At 39.9% G+C, this 17958-nt stretch overlaps 1 protein-coding gene across 1 annotated transcript; it reads right to left on the bottom strand.

Moving 5' to 3' along the window:
* Positions 1–588: 588 nt before the first annotated feature.
* On the bottom strand, positions 589–5094 carry rtn4rl2a (reticulon 4 receptor-like 2 a). Its single transcript, XM_004066121.5, has 4 exons — positions 4919–5094; positions 4112–4338; positions 3777–4010; positions 589–3602 (listed from the first exon to the last, which is right to left on the bottom strand). The coding sequence occupies exons 1-4, from the start codon at positions 4974–4976 to the stop codon at positions 2742–2744; spliced, it is 1380 nt and encodes a 459-aa protein (XP_004066169.1). The 5' UTR covers positions 4977–5094; the 3' UTR covers positions 589–2741.
* Positions 5095–17958: the final 12864 nt, after the last annotated feature.

The raw sequence follows: 17958 nt of genomic DNA, 5'->3' as shown, positions 1-17958 counted from the left end.
CATAGCGACGCATGGATGTGAAGGTTTTGAACACAGAAGCCTGAAACCTGGGTTTACAGGTGTCTGCACAGACTTTTCATAATGCCATTGCTCTAACGCCAGTAACCTAGGCCAGTGTGTATGTAGCTTTATAACGACAGTGGCAGGAGACTTCAGTCTCAAGGAAAAATGGAGCTTCAGGAAAATAAAAAAAAGAAACATATTTTAAAAGTGATTTACTGAACTAGTCTAACAAAAATATCGGAGGCTACTGTTTGTATTCTTCTGTATTTTTCATTAAAAGAGGGTTCTACTCAAATATAATAGGGTTTCCTGTTAATCGTCATCTATGTTTTTATATGATTTCATTAAACTCATCAACCTCTCTGCTTTTGAAACACTAGTATCCACTGCAGATTCTCTCTTTTCCTGTAGGACTGTGCATGTTCAACTGCTGTCAACCAACTGAATTTCCCGTTGTGGGAAGAATAAAGTATACCTAATCCAATCAAATCTAATACTTAAGAGATAAAGTACATTTTTAGCCTTTAACACATTTTTTCCTGAAAACTGCTGGGAGGCGAGAACATAATTCCCACACACAAAAACTTTGTTAAAGCAAGTATGAATTTATTCTTTCAAGAATATGCCTTTTCTTACAGTAAAAAGAAATAACAAACCACATTATTTATGATAAATAATAACTAATTGTGTGTCAGATACAAAACATTAAACATGGTGACTTTCAAACAGGGAAACTGGTGGAAATTGGTATAACTGGCACTTTGGTCGTCTGAAAGTGACCTCACTTTCATGGCCACTAAAGAGCACCCAGGCTCAGTTTGACCTCCTCCAGGAGACTCAATAGGAGACTCAACAACCAGATGGCACTGAATATTTCCTACAGTCTTTTTCAAACATGGTGACAAGTACAAAAATGATTTGAGCCAAGAAAGGACTACTGCATCAAGCTCTCTGACTGCATCTGCAAGTGTGCCTGTGTGTGTTTGTAGATGAGTGCAACTACCGCCCACTCCTTCACTCCTACTCTGCTTTCCCACATACCTGTTTTCAAGAATCCTCATGCTAACCTTGAGACAGGGAAAGATCTACAGAAAATCAATGCGTAATAGCATTGCTTAAAGCGAAGATACAATATCCAGCTTGAAAATTGGATTTAAAAATGATGTAGTAGAAAGTAGGAAAATGATGGCTACATTTGTAAAGCTCCTCCTTCTGTTTTTTTGGTTTTGCGGCCTCAGCATTACCAATTATCTGTAAGCTTGATCTTTTTGGCCACTGCTATGTTAGAAGAAATTACCTCTTTTAGATAATTAGTGCATCAATCTGAGTCTAAATTTATCTGTTGCCCTCTCTCTCTGAATCCAGGCTCCGTCATTGCTCTCTTGGTGTATTCACAAAGCAGCCAATTTTCAACCCGTCTGTCCATTTGGCATCACCCATATTTGAGTCAGAGAAGTGATCATCTTACTGACGTATTTGCCTTTTGCAGTGTCGCCAGCCTGTGAAGCAATTCATAATCTGTGTGTACACAGATATGGATGCCCATCAGAAGTCTTAGCAACTTTGTGTGACCATGTGGTCAGCCATTTTAGTTCACACACTGTTTAATCACAGTTTTTTTTCTTTGTTTGAACTTTTTTTTTAATCAGTTTTTCGTTCCATGATGATTCAAACTCATTCATTCCAAGAAAGAAGCTTCGTGTAGGAGATATTCAGTGTCATATTATTTTATCAAGATTTCCATGTGCATTCAAGTCAACAATAATTACACATTGTATCAATATGTCACAGAAAGACATTCAAAAGCAAAATATCTGGCTTCCTGACAGGAAGCATTCTCTCCATGTGGTTGTTTCAAAACAACACAAGATTTACAGGTAGTGATGAAGGCTGTGAGCTGAACATCTACCGATAACTGGATTTATTACTTCTCTCCAGCAGGTTGCTGCCTGTACCGCCAAACCTCTCCATCTATGTTACCTTTCCTTATTGCTGCATGGACATCCCTTTTCTATTTCTATCATTCTCACTTGTTTGTTGAACATTTCTTTGAAAAAAAAAGATTTCCTGCCAACCGTTAGTTCTTCCTTTCCTCTTTCAGACCAGCTCTTCTTGGACCGCTTCTCCATTTTCATCCCTGGCATGTGCATGGCACTCATTTGAAAAGCACAAGCCTTCACAGTTTTACTGGATCTCAATGAAAGTGACTATAATGGACCGACAGACACTCTTGACATTCACAGAATACATATCTATTTACACAACACTTTAAGTGGTTACAGTATAGTAATTACTGCGCACTGACTCTAACAGTAATTGAAGTGTTTGCGGCAACCAGGTGAATGGATGCTTTCAGTCCACTAACAGTATCAACTAAGGTGACGTGACAGAAATGACACATCGTTTACAGCTCCTCTCAAATTTCCTTCACAAATGTGATGCACTGAGCCCTCAAACCCCTGATGGCAGGGACTTGTAAGAACATACAGGTAGGACACAGAAACCCATACCTGTCGAGGATTGTAGATATATGGGATGTGAGCTGAAGTTAGCAGCCCTGACAGTGTTAAGCCCTATAGGTGGTAGATTTGGGATCTAGCCAACCCCCCATCTCCCATACTGTTCCTTGAGGATTTGGGTACAGTAGTGTGGGCAAAGGGGGTACAGACAGTCTAACAAGGATCCTCCAGCCTTTAAAACAGACTGTAAGGAAAGTTGTGAAGACATAAGCGTCTGATTCAGCCAAATAGTAGGTGGGTGTTGAGGCAAAGGGTAAAGACAGAGAGGGCTAGTAGTACAAGAGAAGAGGGCCAGGAGCTTCTGGGTGAAAAGGAAGAAGGTGGCAAGTCAAACTCAGGTGGACATTCGAGCTCAAAGCACCTCAATGTGACACCTGAGTCCTCGTTGCCATAGTTTGCCCAGTACTCTTCTGGATCGAGTTTGGGCAGTGCCAGCTCTTCCTCCCCAAGCTCATACTTGACTACTGAAGTGGTTGTGGACGGGCCTTTCCCATACAAACCAGCCTTGACAGTTTCAGAGGATTTTTCAAAAAGACCTTTAGTGGAGGACTGGGGCTTGTTTTTGTGGAACCACCAGCGGGTTTTTGTGCTGAAGGTGGTGGTTGTGGAGCCAGCAATGGAGCCTGGGTCAGGCAAGGGGCAGAGGGCAAAGTCCATCTCACGAAGGAAGCGAAGATCCTGTCCGCGACGAGTTGAAGGGGAGGCGCAAATGACCTCTGAGGAAGAGACACGAGCCTCCCGGAACCACTCCCACAGGGCACGGGCCTCACAGCCGCATGACCAGGGGTTAGCGTTAAGACGGAGGAATTCAATGCCTTGGGTGTCCCTCAGTGTCTGGCTGGGGAGCTCAGCCAGAGAGTTGTTGAACAGGAAGAGCATGGTCAAGCGGCCGAGGTCACGGAAGGCGCGACGGTTCACCTGCCTGATGCGGTTGTCATGGAGCAGGAGACGATCAAGGTTAACCAAGCCACGAAACACGTTCTCTGAGAGGGTGCGAATGCGGTTGCCATGCAGAAACAGCTGGCTCAGGTTGATGAGGTCAGAAAAGATGTCATCCTGCAGGAAATGGAGATTATTCTCCTACAACAAAGAAGCAAATAGGAAAAAGATTTAAAAAAGGCAGCATAGACACAATTTTGTAAATGGACATGTGATTCTGTGGAAAAGAACATGAGTGGGTGGCTGCATGTGTGCAAGTAACTGACAGTGTGTCAGTCATCCAAATACATCTTAAGGTTCATCCAGCGCCCCTACCTGCAGGTAGAGGAACTGCAGGCTGTAGAGCTTGTGGAAGATGTCATGGGGCAGGGCAGTGAGCCGACAGCGGTGCATATGGAGGCTCTGGAGCTTCTCGAGTCCGCGGAAAGCTCCCCCCTCCAGCCTGTGAAGGTTAGGGTTGTCCCCCAAGTCCAACTCCTCCAAGTCCCTCAGCTCACTGAAAGCACCTGCCTCAATCCATGTGATGTTGTTGGAGAAAAGCCACAGAACCTGAAAACACCAGAAGGGAATTTATATAATCAATAATACGTAAAGACAATCTGCATGTTTTCGATTCGAACGCACTGCAGTGCTCCATTCACTTCGCTTACCTGAGTTCCAAAGCCAAAAGAGCCAACTCTGAGCTCCGTGATCCGGTTGTTCTGCAGGAACACGCGCTGCGACTCGTACGGCACTCCAACGGGGACGGTGGTGAAGTTCTGCGCCTGGCAGCTCACGGTCATGGGTGTCGGGTAGCACACGCAGCGGTGCGGACACGCCGATGCCGGATTCGGCTTGCCGAGGACCAGCCACACCACCAGCCACAACGAGAGGCCACCTGGGAGGAAAGAGGAGACTGGGGTGAGCTGGAGCTGTCCGCGTAACGCTGCTCAGCTGAGCAGGGAGGGAGTCGCGTCCCAAGCAGCACTTGGCACCAGAATAGCCTAGGCTAAAAAAGTCCCTGTTAAATATTGTGATATTTATATAAATATTTTTTTTAATAAATGATTTTCGCGTCGTTATAAACTACGACATTTAGATTAAAATCACAGGTTTATTCCTGCCATAAAAACACAGACAGTCTTTACGCACGGGCAGAACTTTCAACAGTTGAGTTCACTAAAACAGTGATCACTCTAAATTTAAATGTAATTATTTTGACTTCGACTTCTTACAATCAGCATGTCTTATAGCGTTGCGTAGAAATGAGCGTTGCTTTGAAAAGCAAATAAATCAAAGTTTGCGTTCAGTAGCTGTACCTTTTCATTGATTGTTCCACGTTTTAAAGTCTAATCGAAGATTATTTTCCGGTGAAAACAATCAGAAACTATCCCAAATAGAAATAGCAAAATAAAAAGCAACCCCACTGTCTGCATTCATAATGCATTGAAAGCCAAAGGAAGCCGAAAGAAACTTACTTTTGCAGTTGCGCACGATGGAGCTCCGTCGGCTCCGAGAAAGAAAAGAGTTGTCCATCCTGAACCAAAGCCCAAAGCGAGTTAGCCTGAAAGAGGCGAATTAATGCCTGCTATCTCCGCTGATGCCCTGGTTTCCGAGTCGGAGCGACTGAGAGTGTGCCGGCTGATGGCCACCAATGTCCCATTTATACCCAAGGATGCTGTTGTTGCCTACGGCAGCGGGTGCTGTGGATTCTCCTACGTCACCAGTGTGGGTCATGAATGAGTGAGGGCGGTAAGAACCGGAGAGGGGAGGGGTTGACCTCAGGGGATTCTGTTTGGAGCTTCGACGCGCGTAAAAGCTGGTTGGAGACGTGCGCTTGGACTGTGAGAGAGGAGGAGTCTGTGCAGACGCACGTAGAAGAGGGATGGAGTGCGAAAGAGTGAATGGAGAAGCAGCAGAGGGAGGCGGGAGAAGCCAACAATGATGACTGGGCTGTGTAGGAGCCATGCACGGGTAGGAGAGGCTCATTTCCTGGACGGCACTCTTTGAGACAGTTATGGTTCGTTTCCGGCGAACTGCAGCCAAACAGTAAAGTAGAATATCTCCTAGATGGTTGTGTTTCCAGAAACAAGGATGCCCTCAAAGTATGATTCAGCCACAGAAAGAAACCAGAGTCAGGAAGTGGCCACTCAAAACAACTGTGATTGAGGAGCATTTTTGAGGAAGTTAACACAATTATGATGTTTGTATTTCAGTTATAGCTCAAGATTCTCGATATAAAATATTAAAACATTCTAGTCGCTTTTCCAAGCATATTAAGGATAATGTAAAGGTGACACAACAAAACCTTCTTAATCCTTGTGCTATCTTAGATTAACCTCACCCTTACATTGACGTGTTCTCCCTATGACAAAGGTGGAAAGATTTCATGTAATCCATGGACACCAGTGAAGTTCAGATATCATTGAAGAAAAAAGGTTCAGAGCACTGTCTAGTAGGTCTAGATGACCCAACTCTCAATGTTAAAGTGCCTAGGATAGCACAAGTGTTAAATATATCATGCAAAATCCACTTTTTGAGTTTTTAAGTGTATTATCATGTTCATTCCTCACAGAAAGCAACCCCAAAGTGGTATTTTGATCCAATCAAGGATTTCTGAGCATTTCTCTTAAAACCTGCCCTCTAAGCACCAACCTTTCTCCACCCAGAAAAACAAGCGGGTTCTCACATTGTGACGCAGAAAAGTGAGGAACAGCCCTTTTCAGGAAAAGCTTGCACTTTCTCCACGGAGCTAGCTGTGATTGACAATATATAAACAATATGCACATCCACCTTTGCAGAAGTTTGGATGTTTGGTTTTGTGGTCAAGAAGCTGCCGAGGTCAGCTCTAGGTTGACGTCATGAAATGGGCGGCAAAAGCCGGTACCTCAGAGATATAGTTGTCTCACTACCGGGCAACAAAATGAACTGTGAAAATAATTTATTTTTCATTAAAAAATCATTCTTTAGTCTGCCAAAGGTCTACCTCCACCTGGGGCTCTATTAAACATCTCACTTGATCTTAAGAACGGTGAGGAAACAGACTAGAACTACCTGGTCAATGACCCGAAAAGAGCTGGGACAGCCCTAACAAAGGATACTAATGTTACTAATAGTAAAACACACTTCACTGTCACAGAGGACAATCCTGCAGGGTACAAGGTTCTCCATGCTAAAGCCAGCTCATGTTCATGCCTATTAAAGGTTGTCAGTGACCATCTGGATGAGCCAGAGGAGGTCTGGGAGACTGAAAAGTGGTCAAATGAAACCCAAACATTTCACCCAGACAACCAAGGGGTGACTTTGGAAAAAGAATTGAAAAGTTCTGGAAGCCAGTTTTCAAAAAATCATCCAACAGAGGATCTGTGGAGGACGTTTGTGTCCACATTGCCTAGCGACAGCTCTAAAACATCACAGCTAAAAGAAGATCTGCAGGGAAGAATGGGCCAAAACAGCAGCTACAGAGGAAATGTTGACCTCAACCAAGGTTACAAAGTATTGAAATTAACTTTTATTTACCATGATAAAACTAAAATTCTTTCAATTTACTAAGTTCCTGGATTCTTTCTTTTTTAATTATGTCTCTTCCAGTTGAAGCATACTTATGGTGAACAATAAAACCTTTCTTATCGTGTGAAGACAACTTGTGGAATCTTTAACTGTCAGATACCTTAATGCCCTACGGTAAATACTAAACATACAATGTTCAGACAATAGTTACTCTGATTTTGTGTAGTCTTTAACAATTTTAAAACACTCTGACAATTATTCTGGAAACAAATGTAACATTTTAATAACATTAGGAATAATAATGTTTTGTCTGGCTTTGAAAACTATTAAAAAGCTCTTGGCAGAAATATGCAAGTGACCTAAACTTCTACTGCATAATTCAATAAAAGCATTTTGACATCTAGCAATGAGAATCTTTGAAATTATTTGAAAAATCTTCCACAATTATGGATAGAACAATCTCAGATTTTGGTTTTGTTTCTTTTAAAATGAATCAAGACTGAGAGCGAAGTCAATTCAGAAAAAAGCAAAGAGGAGTTCCAAAAGATGTGATTGGTGGATTCATGCTTGATATGCACACACATCCACAATCCTAGAGTTGCTTCCTTTCATTTCAGTACAAACAGTGCATGCGAAACATAAACAAATGAGTAATTTCAGGGCTCTATCACACTTTCTAAGTGTTATTGTTTTTTCCCACTTTGCTGCTTCTCATCTCTTTGGACCTGTGGATTCACAAAGGTCGCTTAATCACAAGTTCTTCAATGGTTTTCCTCCTCACACTCTACAGCACCTGCTGCGCAAGTGTGTGTTTGCATGTATGCTTGCTGTGGGGAACTTTGTCTAAATGCCACCGTGTCCCGTCTGCCAGTCAGCCTTGTGCCAGTCACCCACACACCCGGTATGCAGTTCTGTGTAGGCATGCTCTTCTAGGTTTGCGTGATGATCACTACGTCATGTTTGTGTAATCCCCACACAGAAAACAAAATGTGGCTTCCCTGGCCGCTGCCTACACTGACACATCTGTCAGCCCTGTCTATCTATCCATCTGCATGTCTGTCTGTCCGTTTGGATCCTCCCTCTCTTAATTTCTTCTGTTTTGGGCTGTGATTCATTAGCAAGCAATGACTGCATCCTGACACCTACTGATGAAGCATGATGTTATCTTGCATTTTCTTGGCGTTAAACTGCCTAAAATAAACCACTTTCAATGAGTATATCGTTGGTTTTTCTGCTGGAGATGTGACTCTTCAGATCTGCTTGACATGAAGATTAAACTGTTCAATGGGATGTGTGACATACTCAATGTTTTTCTGCTGCTATAAGGTAAAATGCAAGCCTCTGATGGATAAGATACATTGCTTCATGTTTTAATTAAAATAGGATTTACAGGAGAAGGTGTCCTATACACGATTAGACTTACCTAATTTATTTTGCGCACTCTAAGGTGCATTTAAAAGCCTTTATTTTTTTCTAAATGACTGTGTCTTTTATAATTCGGATCGCGTTATATGTGGAGTAATTCTGGCAGTGTTTCCTGACGTTGAAGCGATTTTGAGAGGGACACGGCGGTCTGTCAAATGTTTGGATGGGTGGTATAGTGAATAAGTTAACGTGTGTGTTTTTTTGCTTTTGTACAAGGTTGTGAGTTAGTGTGACACAGTGACGTTTGTTTTAGCTTTGTTTTTTTATGTGTTGCCAACAAAGCTGGGAGTTAAGCTACATACACACCAAGCATGTGATGTGAGTTCACGAATGTGCCAAATGGGCATTCTTGAACACGCTTTTAGCATGTGGTGTTCACACTGGACTTTTGCTACCCGATACTACCACATGTACCTACAGTTGAAAGAGGCTTGGTGTGAAATGTCGAAGCGGTGCAAATCTCCCAAATCTTTCTCCAAGTATTTTTTCTTTCACAGCTCTATTTTGATGTATGAAAGACTTGGTGTGATTATAATTACAGCTGGGCATTAACCACAATTATTAAAAATCAATCAAAAGGATGCTACATACATCACTACCAAATCCGAGTCCCTGATTTGTCAAAGTTCAACTGCTTTACAGTAACTTTTAACGTGCATTTAATGGCCAGACGTTTTGTACAAAGAGCCCAAAAATAGACTTAAAACATGTGAATGTAAGAGTTTTGAAGGCGAAAGCCCGAAACCCACATCTACATTTATTTACGTAGACTTTTTTATGGAAGTGGTTGTGCCTTTCCGAGCCAGATGTTCACGCAGCATTACAGGTATTGTGAATACGCAACTGTGGGGAAAGCTTCTAATGTGGCTAACGTCTAGCTTGCTTATAAACAAGTTCTGGAATTACAGGGAGCACAGGTAATAAAATCTGACTGACTTAACTACTTACATTTGACTCTTTTGTCTCACTTAATCCGCCTTATAATTTGGTGCATCTTAAAAGTTCAAAAATAGACCATTCATTGAAGGTTTACCGGTGTATTATAATGCGGACAATACAGTATTCAAAAGACTTGCATAGATTGTACAGTCACTTGTTTTAATATTACTGGGCCTCTGTAATGACAGGCTGTGATAAATACAAAAGGATGTGAGCACAACAATGTGAAAAGCTCAATATATACCGCAAAAAATGACTGCTCAAAAAGCACAGAAATAGTAAAACAAAAGACCCAGGACATTTTCTACTTGCAGGTGACTCAACATGTCAAATTGTTTTAAAGAAAAGCCACAAATGGCTCGCTGGATGATCCAGACATCTGTCTCATGTGCGGCTTAAAGACACCAGCACGTTTCAGTGTTTGTCCAATTGTCACAGACAAAGCCATCGCTGCTTTTCTTCACAGTTTTTCTCACCTTCTGAATCATGCCTCTCTTTGTTTTCCTTTACACCCTCCCATTTTTCTTTTTTGTTTCTGATGTTCACTCGGCTGGCGTCATCACTTCCTCTTAACCATATCTGTGACTGTCTTGTCTTTCCACGCACTGTCCTGTGGTATGTAACACAATGCTTTGTAGCTTCCTCTCATTCGTTTCTCCACTAATAAAGCAACATTTCTTAATCTATGAAAGAGCTTTTCTGTAGGGGCATTTTTATTTCATGCTTTTGTTTCCATTTATTTTCTTGCTCCTCATTCAGGAGTTTTTTATTGTTTTCATATTTACTGTAGACTTAATGTAAAGATTTTAGCTGAAGTTGATGTTGTAATTAATTAATCCTTTTACAGTGGAGCATTAGCTCCAGTGTTTACATTCTTTGGACTACTTTGGACTAGAACTCTTCCACCGTTTACGCAATTAATTTAATTTCCTGTGGATCCTAAATAGGAGAAAAGCAGCGCTGCGCTGATATGCAACACCTAAATATATAGAATATCAAAGTGTGCGTTATTTAGGTTTCACCTGCGACATCTCCAGTGTTAAGCTACATTCACACTAAGCAACGCGTGTTCAAGCAATCACTTTCAATGAAAAGTCTATGTAAACATGCGTAAATGCATGTTTGGGGCTTCTGGGTTCAAAACTCTCGTGTTCACGCGTAGCTACACACATTTTTAAGATTGTTTTCTGGCTCTGCGCACAAAACGTGCGGCCATTGAACACGCGTTGAAAGTTAAAATAGGTTAAGTTTTGACCAATCAGGGACTGGTATTGGGTAGTGACATATGAATGGCGTCCCTTTTAATACAAGGAAGTGCCAACTGTTTGAAAATCGATCATGCTGGAGAAAAATAATATTGCGGTTTGTCACCTGGCCGGAATTATATCACACCAAATCTTTTGTGTATCAGAGTCAACCTGTGAAAGAAAAAGCCTGAAGAAAGATTCCCAAGATTTGGTCAACTTTGACATTTTGCATCATTCCTCTTTAAACTGGACATATGCAAGTAAACAGTAGAAAAGAGGAAGAACATCTTGGGCCAAACGCACATTCAGTAACCCATGTTTAGCGTGTGCCTCAATGCATGTCACATGCCCCGTGTGTCTGTAGCATTGAAGGATTATAGGGCCTATTTTATGCTTTTCTTATGTCATTCAGAGTAAACTATATCCATATATATGATCCTATATTATCTTTGATACACTAAATAACAATTTTTATGAAATATGAATTATGCTTGCAGCTTATTTTGTTACCTAGACTTTAGACGACTCGATCTCTGAGGCACCTTGTGCGTGCCGCCCATTTCATGACCTCAACCGCGACAGCCTATTGTGTTTTGGCCTCATTTCTTTTCATTCGTTCATCGCTTTCTTTGCACCTCCACCAGCAAATCGTTTGCTCCTTTTTCTGCAGTGTCTTCTCAATGTCATCCATCTCCTTGCGCCATTCTCGGAAGCATTTAGAATCCACCCCAAAATGTTGTGTAGATTCCTCACCAGAATGTTCTTTGGCGTAGGCCACCGCAGCAAGTTTAAACACTAAACAGAATGAGCATTTCTTGGCTACACTGACTCACAAAAGTGAGCTACGCAGACACCTGTCATCTGCACAAGTGTACATGGCTTCTAAAGTAACACTTGTTAGACCCAGCATTTATTGGAGACAGGACACAATTGGACACTATACAGTATGGTATTGTGCATTTAAAATGAAAGCATTTTAGCCGATCACTATTAGCTCCACAGAGAAAGTTGGGGCGTGTGTGTTAGCCTGGGGACGATGCTGGCAGTACAGACTCTTCCTGGAAGGGGCTGTTCTCACCGGTCTACATCACATCCTGGGTTGGGGGGGTTGGTTCTAGAAGCAGGAACACTCAAAAATGCGTAAATGGATGAAAATTCCGCTTTGGGGTTGTTTATGGTGAGGAATGAACACTATAATTTACTTAAAAGCTCAAAATGAATATAGTTCACTTAAAAAAAAAATGTTTTTCTATCTTTCCATGCAAATAGACCAAAATGACAATCCTTGAAAATCATTAAGGTTTAGTGTGATGATGTTCAGTGTGACATTTAAAGCGACTGTTTGCGATTTCCTTACATTATGTGCCTCAACACCCACTGACCTCTGTCGGATGACATCATTTCATGGTTGAGCTGATATTGTTCTGAACTAATTTCCCTTAGTCACTGTGGCATATTTAGTCTATCAATTAGAAAATTACATGATCCTAATTTTACGTAGTATTTTAAGCTTTTATGTATTCATCTTTGTCAACTGTTGTGTTTTCAGATGAAGCTTATTAAGGTAATGTATATTGTATAGCTGATATGCTTGAGTCTAGTGTTATAATTCACTGATAAATCTATAGTCCACATGAGTAACTAACTCGAAAAATAATGAAAAAAACTCTGTTGATGATTGTGAAGCAAGTTTGTTTTTCATCATAAACCAAATATTTTTTTTACTATTTTGCTTTTAGACAATGCAGTCTTTTTTATTAAATGAACCCTATAATTTATACAATCCTAATTTCAAATCACTTTTTGTTGTTCAAATGTAACTTTACACGGAAAACATTGTTTTAGGTATTAAATGACAACATTGTCATTATGTTAGACTGCATAGACTGTGTTGCTTCATTTTACAAAAAAATATTGGTTGCCTATACTTTAATTGCTACTAGGATACTATTTATTGTGCTAAATGAGTGTATTTGATATCCAATAAACTGAGAGTTTTCATGACCAGAAGTCAAAAATGGTATCTTAAACCACTCTAGTAAGCAACAGTCATTTTCACTACACTGCTTGTCCTGTGCAAAGTAATTTACACAATGTTGACTGGACTTCCTTTGGTCACTTTCTTTCTTTTCCTCTTTGTGTGCACGGGATCAATAACAATACTCTTCTAATTCCTCTTCCAACTTCTCCATCATTCTCTCATTCACTTGCTGTTCATATCTAAACTGCAGATGCATTTAATGAAGCTTCAAGTTAAAAGTGAAAAATAAACGTGCCACTATTACTCCAATATACAATGGGGCAAAAATATTAACAGATAAGACAGGTGAGGTCATTTTCAATCAAGATGCACTTTACTTAAGTGAGACAGAAGGTTAAAAAAAGAACACATGAAAACACATTAAAGGATTTTCACAACATGTATTTGTGAAATAAATTATATTATAAATAAATAAATATTAAAAAAGTAAGTATTTGTTCAGTAGCAAAATTTCTCCTTAATATTTTATAATGCAATATAATGGTAATGGCAAAAGTCGAAAATTTCCTGTAGATCTTTACCAGATTTACTCACTCAATTGCTGATATTTTGGCCCATTTTTCAGTACAGATTTTTTTAAGAGCTGTTGTGTTTTAGGGCTGTTGCTAGGAAACACGGATGCAATCTTGCTCCATGGATTCTGGCCTGAGGTCTGGAAACTGGCTAGGCCGTTCCAGAACCTTTAAATGCTTTTTATATAGGCATCCTTTTAATAACTGGGCAGTGTGTTTATTCTTTCCAGATAGACAGCGACAAAGCATGATGTTTCCACCCTCGTGCTTTTACAGCGGGAATGGTGTTCTTGAGATGCAACTCTGCACTCTTCCCTTTTATGTTACTATAGTATCCGTTTTTACTGTCTGCCAGCTCTCTTCAGATTATTGACCAGTTACCCGTGTCGTCCTAGTATGTTTCCCCACCATTCTTTTATATTATTTGTACTCCACCTGAGATCTTGTATGGAGCTTCAGTTGGAGGAAGATTGTCAGTTATCTTGTATTTCTTCCATTTTCTAATAATTGCTCCAATAGTTAACCTATCCTCAGAAAGCTGCATGGTTATTGTAGATTGGTTCATCCCAGTCTTGCTCAGGTCCACAAGCTTGTTTCTGGTGTCCTAAGACAGCTCATTGGTCATGGGCATTGTGGAGAGGTTGACTGTTTATGCACAAACGGAGTTCAAACAGGTTCCAATAATACATGTAATCAGTGGAGGATGAAAGATTTGATTTGATTTGAAATGGTTTATTTCAAGCAATCAAAGCAAGAATAATGCACAAAACAATACAATCAGCAGTTATCCATTCATACAAGACATATCAAACTTAGGTTAATTGGACATTAAGTAAAAGATTGAAAGGGAGTGGAAGGAACCCCTTTCGGTGTTCTACCATAACCATTTTATTTCATGATTTATCATTATCCAGTTCATTACATTTTATCAGAAATCAATGCCTTACCAACACAGTTTCAGGTCATTACGAATGCTTAAGTATCAATAAATAACATGACAATGATGAATTACTTGATAATTATGTAAAATAGACAGAACTCTATTTTGTATATCGGCATGCCACATACAGATCAATTGTCTCAAATATATTCAGATTATTTTCATTAGAAAATCATGATTATGTTAAAAAATAACACTATATCTGAAAACAGACATAACAAATCATGATTTTTTTGGGGCAAGTGAAGTGATATAATTAGAGATCAATCACTTTAACCATCTTAAATAATTGATTAAGCAAAAAAAAATTATTGTACATTGTGCCATTTTACTAGGATTCACTAGGATTCAGGAACACTTTAACTTTAGGACAATACCAGAAGAGATGGATGACTGTTTCAGGGGAATTGCTGCAAAAACTACAGAGTGTATCAATGTTTAATCTAAATCTATTTTAAATAAGCTTTTAGCTGGGTAAATTCTGTAAATAATTTTTTAAATGGCTTGTAAAGATCACCCCATATTTGGTCACGCTTTAGATTGGGGGGCTGCAAAACATTCAATAAACTGTTAATAAGAAAACCTTTAATATATTTATTAATCCCATACAAGCAATTTCTAATTGGCTTGTTAATAGGATTAACACATGCTAATAAATGTCTTCATAAGCAGCTTAATACTACATTTCTCATGCTTGTTAATCTCTTATGAGTAGTTTATTGAGGAATATGTTAATGTATTTGTAAACAGCTTATTTAAACTTGTAAATCAGTTGTAAGACATTTACAAATGCTAATTGTGGTACTTATAAGCAATTTACTAAAACATTACTAGTGCTTGTTAATGTCTAATAAATAGTATATTAAGGACTCTTATTATAAAGCGTTACCGGTGTTTCTACATAGCTTGGCTTGTCACCCCGTGTCCCTGGAGCATATGCTGGAGTCACCTCATTTATTTTCTCAATAATGTCAGCAAGGGAAAAGAGGTAACAGTCTACTGACAGCAAGTTATTTCTGAGCGCTGTGCCTTTAATTTCTAGAAACTCCACAATGTTTTTAAAGACGAGAGGTGCAGTTGCGTTCAGAAAGCCTTTGCACTTTGGTGTCCAACAGCATACGCTCAAATGTATTATTCTTTTCTCAGCGAAGACTTAACTGCCAACAAATTAGGACAGTGAAAGATGCAGTGCTATTTTCGTAATGCAGTGAACCCACTCTACGTGCCAACCATAGAGGGGCAATTTGTTTGGCACAAGCAAGAATGATGTTAAAATGACTAAAATTCTTTTATAAATAGTTTTCCAGCTCACTGAAATTTTTCTGTCCAAGTGTATCGGTTATGAACTAGGCTACTTTTCGAACGCAACCTTTGTGCTATCTTAGATGACCCCACCCTTACATTGACGTGTTTTCCCTACCATGACAAAGGTGGATAAAGGTGGAAAGATTTCATGTAATCCATGGACACCAGTGAGGTTCACAAATCATTGAAGAAAAAAGGTTGAGCGCACTGTCTAGTGGGTCTAGATGACCCAACTCCCAATGTTAAAGTGCCTAGGATAGCACAAGGGATAAGCTCCTCAGTGTCATGATTGCTGCTGCCAGCTGCATTCTCCCCTCATCCTTCTGTGCACTCACCAGGCTTCTCAGCTGCTCGCTATTTTCCATTATTGTGTATGGTTATTTAAGGTTCTGTCTTTGTGTTTCTGTTTTTGCAGTGTCCTGTTTAGTCCTGTCAGTTATCTCTTTATTTTGTTCCAAATTTGTTGAGTGTTTTTGGTTATTAAATCTTTTGGCTCCAAACTCCTTGGATTCGAGTCCTTCCTGCTCCTGGATCCTTTCTGGTTACGAACCGTAACACTCAACCACTTCACCGTAAGATAGACAGCGAATATAAGTAATCATGAAGGCATTATTGTCTCTGATTCCATTTCATCCACTTCAATACTGAATGGATTGACACAGAGCTGTGCTGCACAGAGTTGTTCGCCAGTATGAAATGACATATCTTTTATTCTTCGCGACACATGGTCATTACCAAGTAGGATTGCTTTCTGTGGCAATGGCTCCTTTTACTGCTGGACCACTAGCATCTCTCCTACAGTAAATGGTAGCCCACTCTTAGTAATCAACAATGAAGCATTTTAGGGAGTTACTAATCCTCTCTCCAGAAGTTTTGAACTCTGAGCAAAGAGACAGCTGCAACTGCTTCATTGCTCCATTTAAAAAGACCAGTTTACAAAGTAGACACAACAGGAGTTCCACCTTCCACAGTGGGTCCTCTCCTCTGCACTGCAGCCAAACGTAAACATTTTGATGACATAACTTAAATATTATTATTGTTACTATTATTATTACTGTTGCAAAATAATTTTTAAGTTCTGTGAAACTCGTTAGTGTTTACAGTGCAGTGGGGAGTGAAAATGACACCCCCATAGAAACACTTTTCTAAACTACCCACGATTTTTTAATGTGAATGTTCTATTTCACAAGTACTTTTTACACGCTTTTCTTTGACTGTGCTTTTAGAGTTTTATATTATTTGTTGACAAAAGGTGAAAACAAAGTGACATCTTAAAAATTCAAGTTTAATCCCAAAATAACCATTTGAAATCTGTTTCACGCCCATCCAATGGGAGCAGGTTCCACACAACTGTTTATGTTTGCTGTAATCTAAAATGTAGCACTAAAGGACAAAGGAAATAGTCCCTGAGTAAGATGTTTTCAAATATATACTATATTCCAAAAGTCCTTTCCTACAGAATTAACACTTTTCATGCTTTTCATTATACCCTCATGTTTAAGTTTATCTGTAGGCTAAATGTGTCAGAAAACATTCTCATCTCGTCTGTTAGTGATAATTTATTTAGTGCCATACGCTTTCAGTCAGATATGTGTCAACGCTGGAAGAGCTGCTTTTGTATCTGATTTTTTTTTAACCAATTTTTATGTTGTTAGTATTGTAAGAGTTTGTATACTTCTTTCTATCTCTGCCTTTTGCCTCAGTCACAACCTTTGGGTTGAGTTTAGGATGTAGCCCCTACTCTTGGACAACCCAAAAACCTGCAGCACCTGCACAGGTCAAGCTACGTCCGTCCGTTAATGAATGAAGTTCCTGTGTCAAAGATGAAGCTCTGACTGCATCATCTTAATATTTATTTGAGAGATTCCAGCTGAGGAAAACCAATTTCCCATTACTCCTCCATGCTCACACTCCCCTCTCTGTGAGCTTTAAACTGGGTTTTCTCCACAGGGAGAGTAGCTCCTGAACCCTGTGCTTGATCAGGAGCATGCTCAGATGAGAGACACAACCCAGACAGGCTCACTTTCTGTGATGAATCAGTGTTTGATTTTTTCCGCCTTCTGATGTGGAGACTTCCATTTGCTGAACTCTTCTCTGTTTTCATCAGTCTTAATGGTCAAACACACTTATCAAACTAAAGAACATTTTGAAGGCTAAAAGCTGGCAGCTAGTTTTTTCTCTCTCACTGTAGTCAGTTTTGAGTTCTTTTTAGTTTTAACATTTTTTATTGTTTTTGAGAAAAACAAGCAGCAACAGAAGAAAAAACAAAAACTAAATTTTCAGCACAGCAAAGTCACCGCACAGAGGCAAACACATCAGCTAGTTACATACATCCAGTACATTACATAGATAATGTCATGGGGAACCAGATTATCATTATTTCAACCAGAGGACAATGTTTGGACCACCTTTATAAAGAATGTTGACAAGATGGTAAGGAAGGTGATCAAGCATAAGCTTCCATGGCTCATAAAAAGCATCAGAATTGCCCTTTAAGAGGGCACTGAGGCGCTCCATAAGAAGAACTTTGAATGCCTCTCTGTACCACTGTGTGACAGAAGGAGGTTGTCCCTGAATCCACTGCAGCAGTATGCATCGT

Source organism: Oryzias latipes, chromosome 1 (assembly GCF_053564925.1).
Source record: "Oryzias latipes strain Hd-rR chromosome 1, Olatipes_Hd-rR_3.1".
Classification (NCBI taxonomy): Eukaryota; Metazoa; Chordata; class Actinopteri; order Beloniformes; family Adrianichthyidae; genus Oryzias; species Oryzias latipes.
The sequence above is the reverse complement of the archived record's forward strand: the minus strand, read 5'-3'. Positions and strand labels throughout refer to the sequence as shown.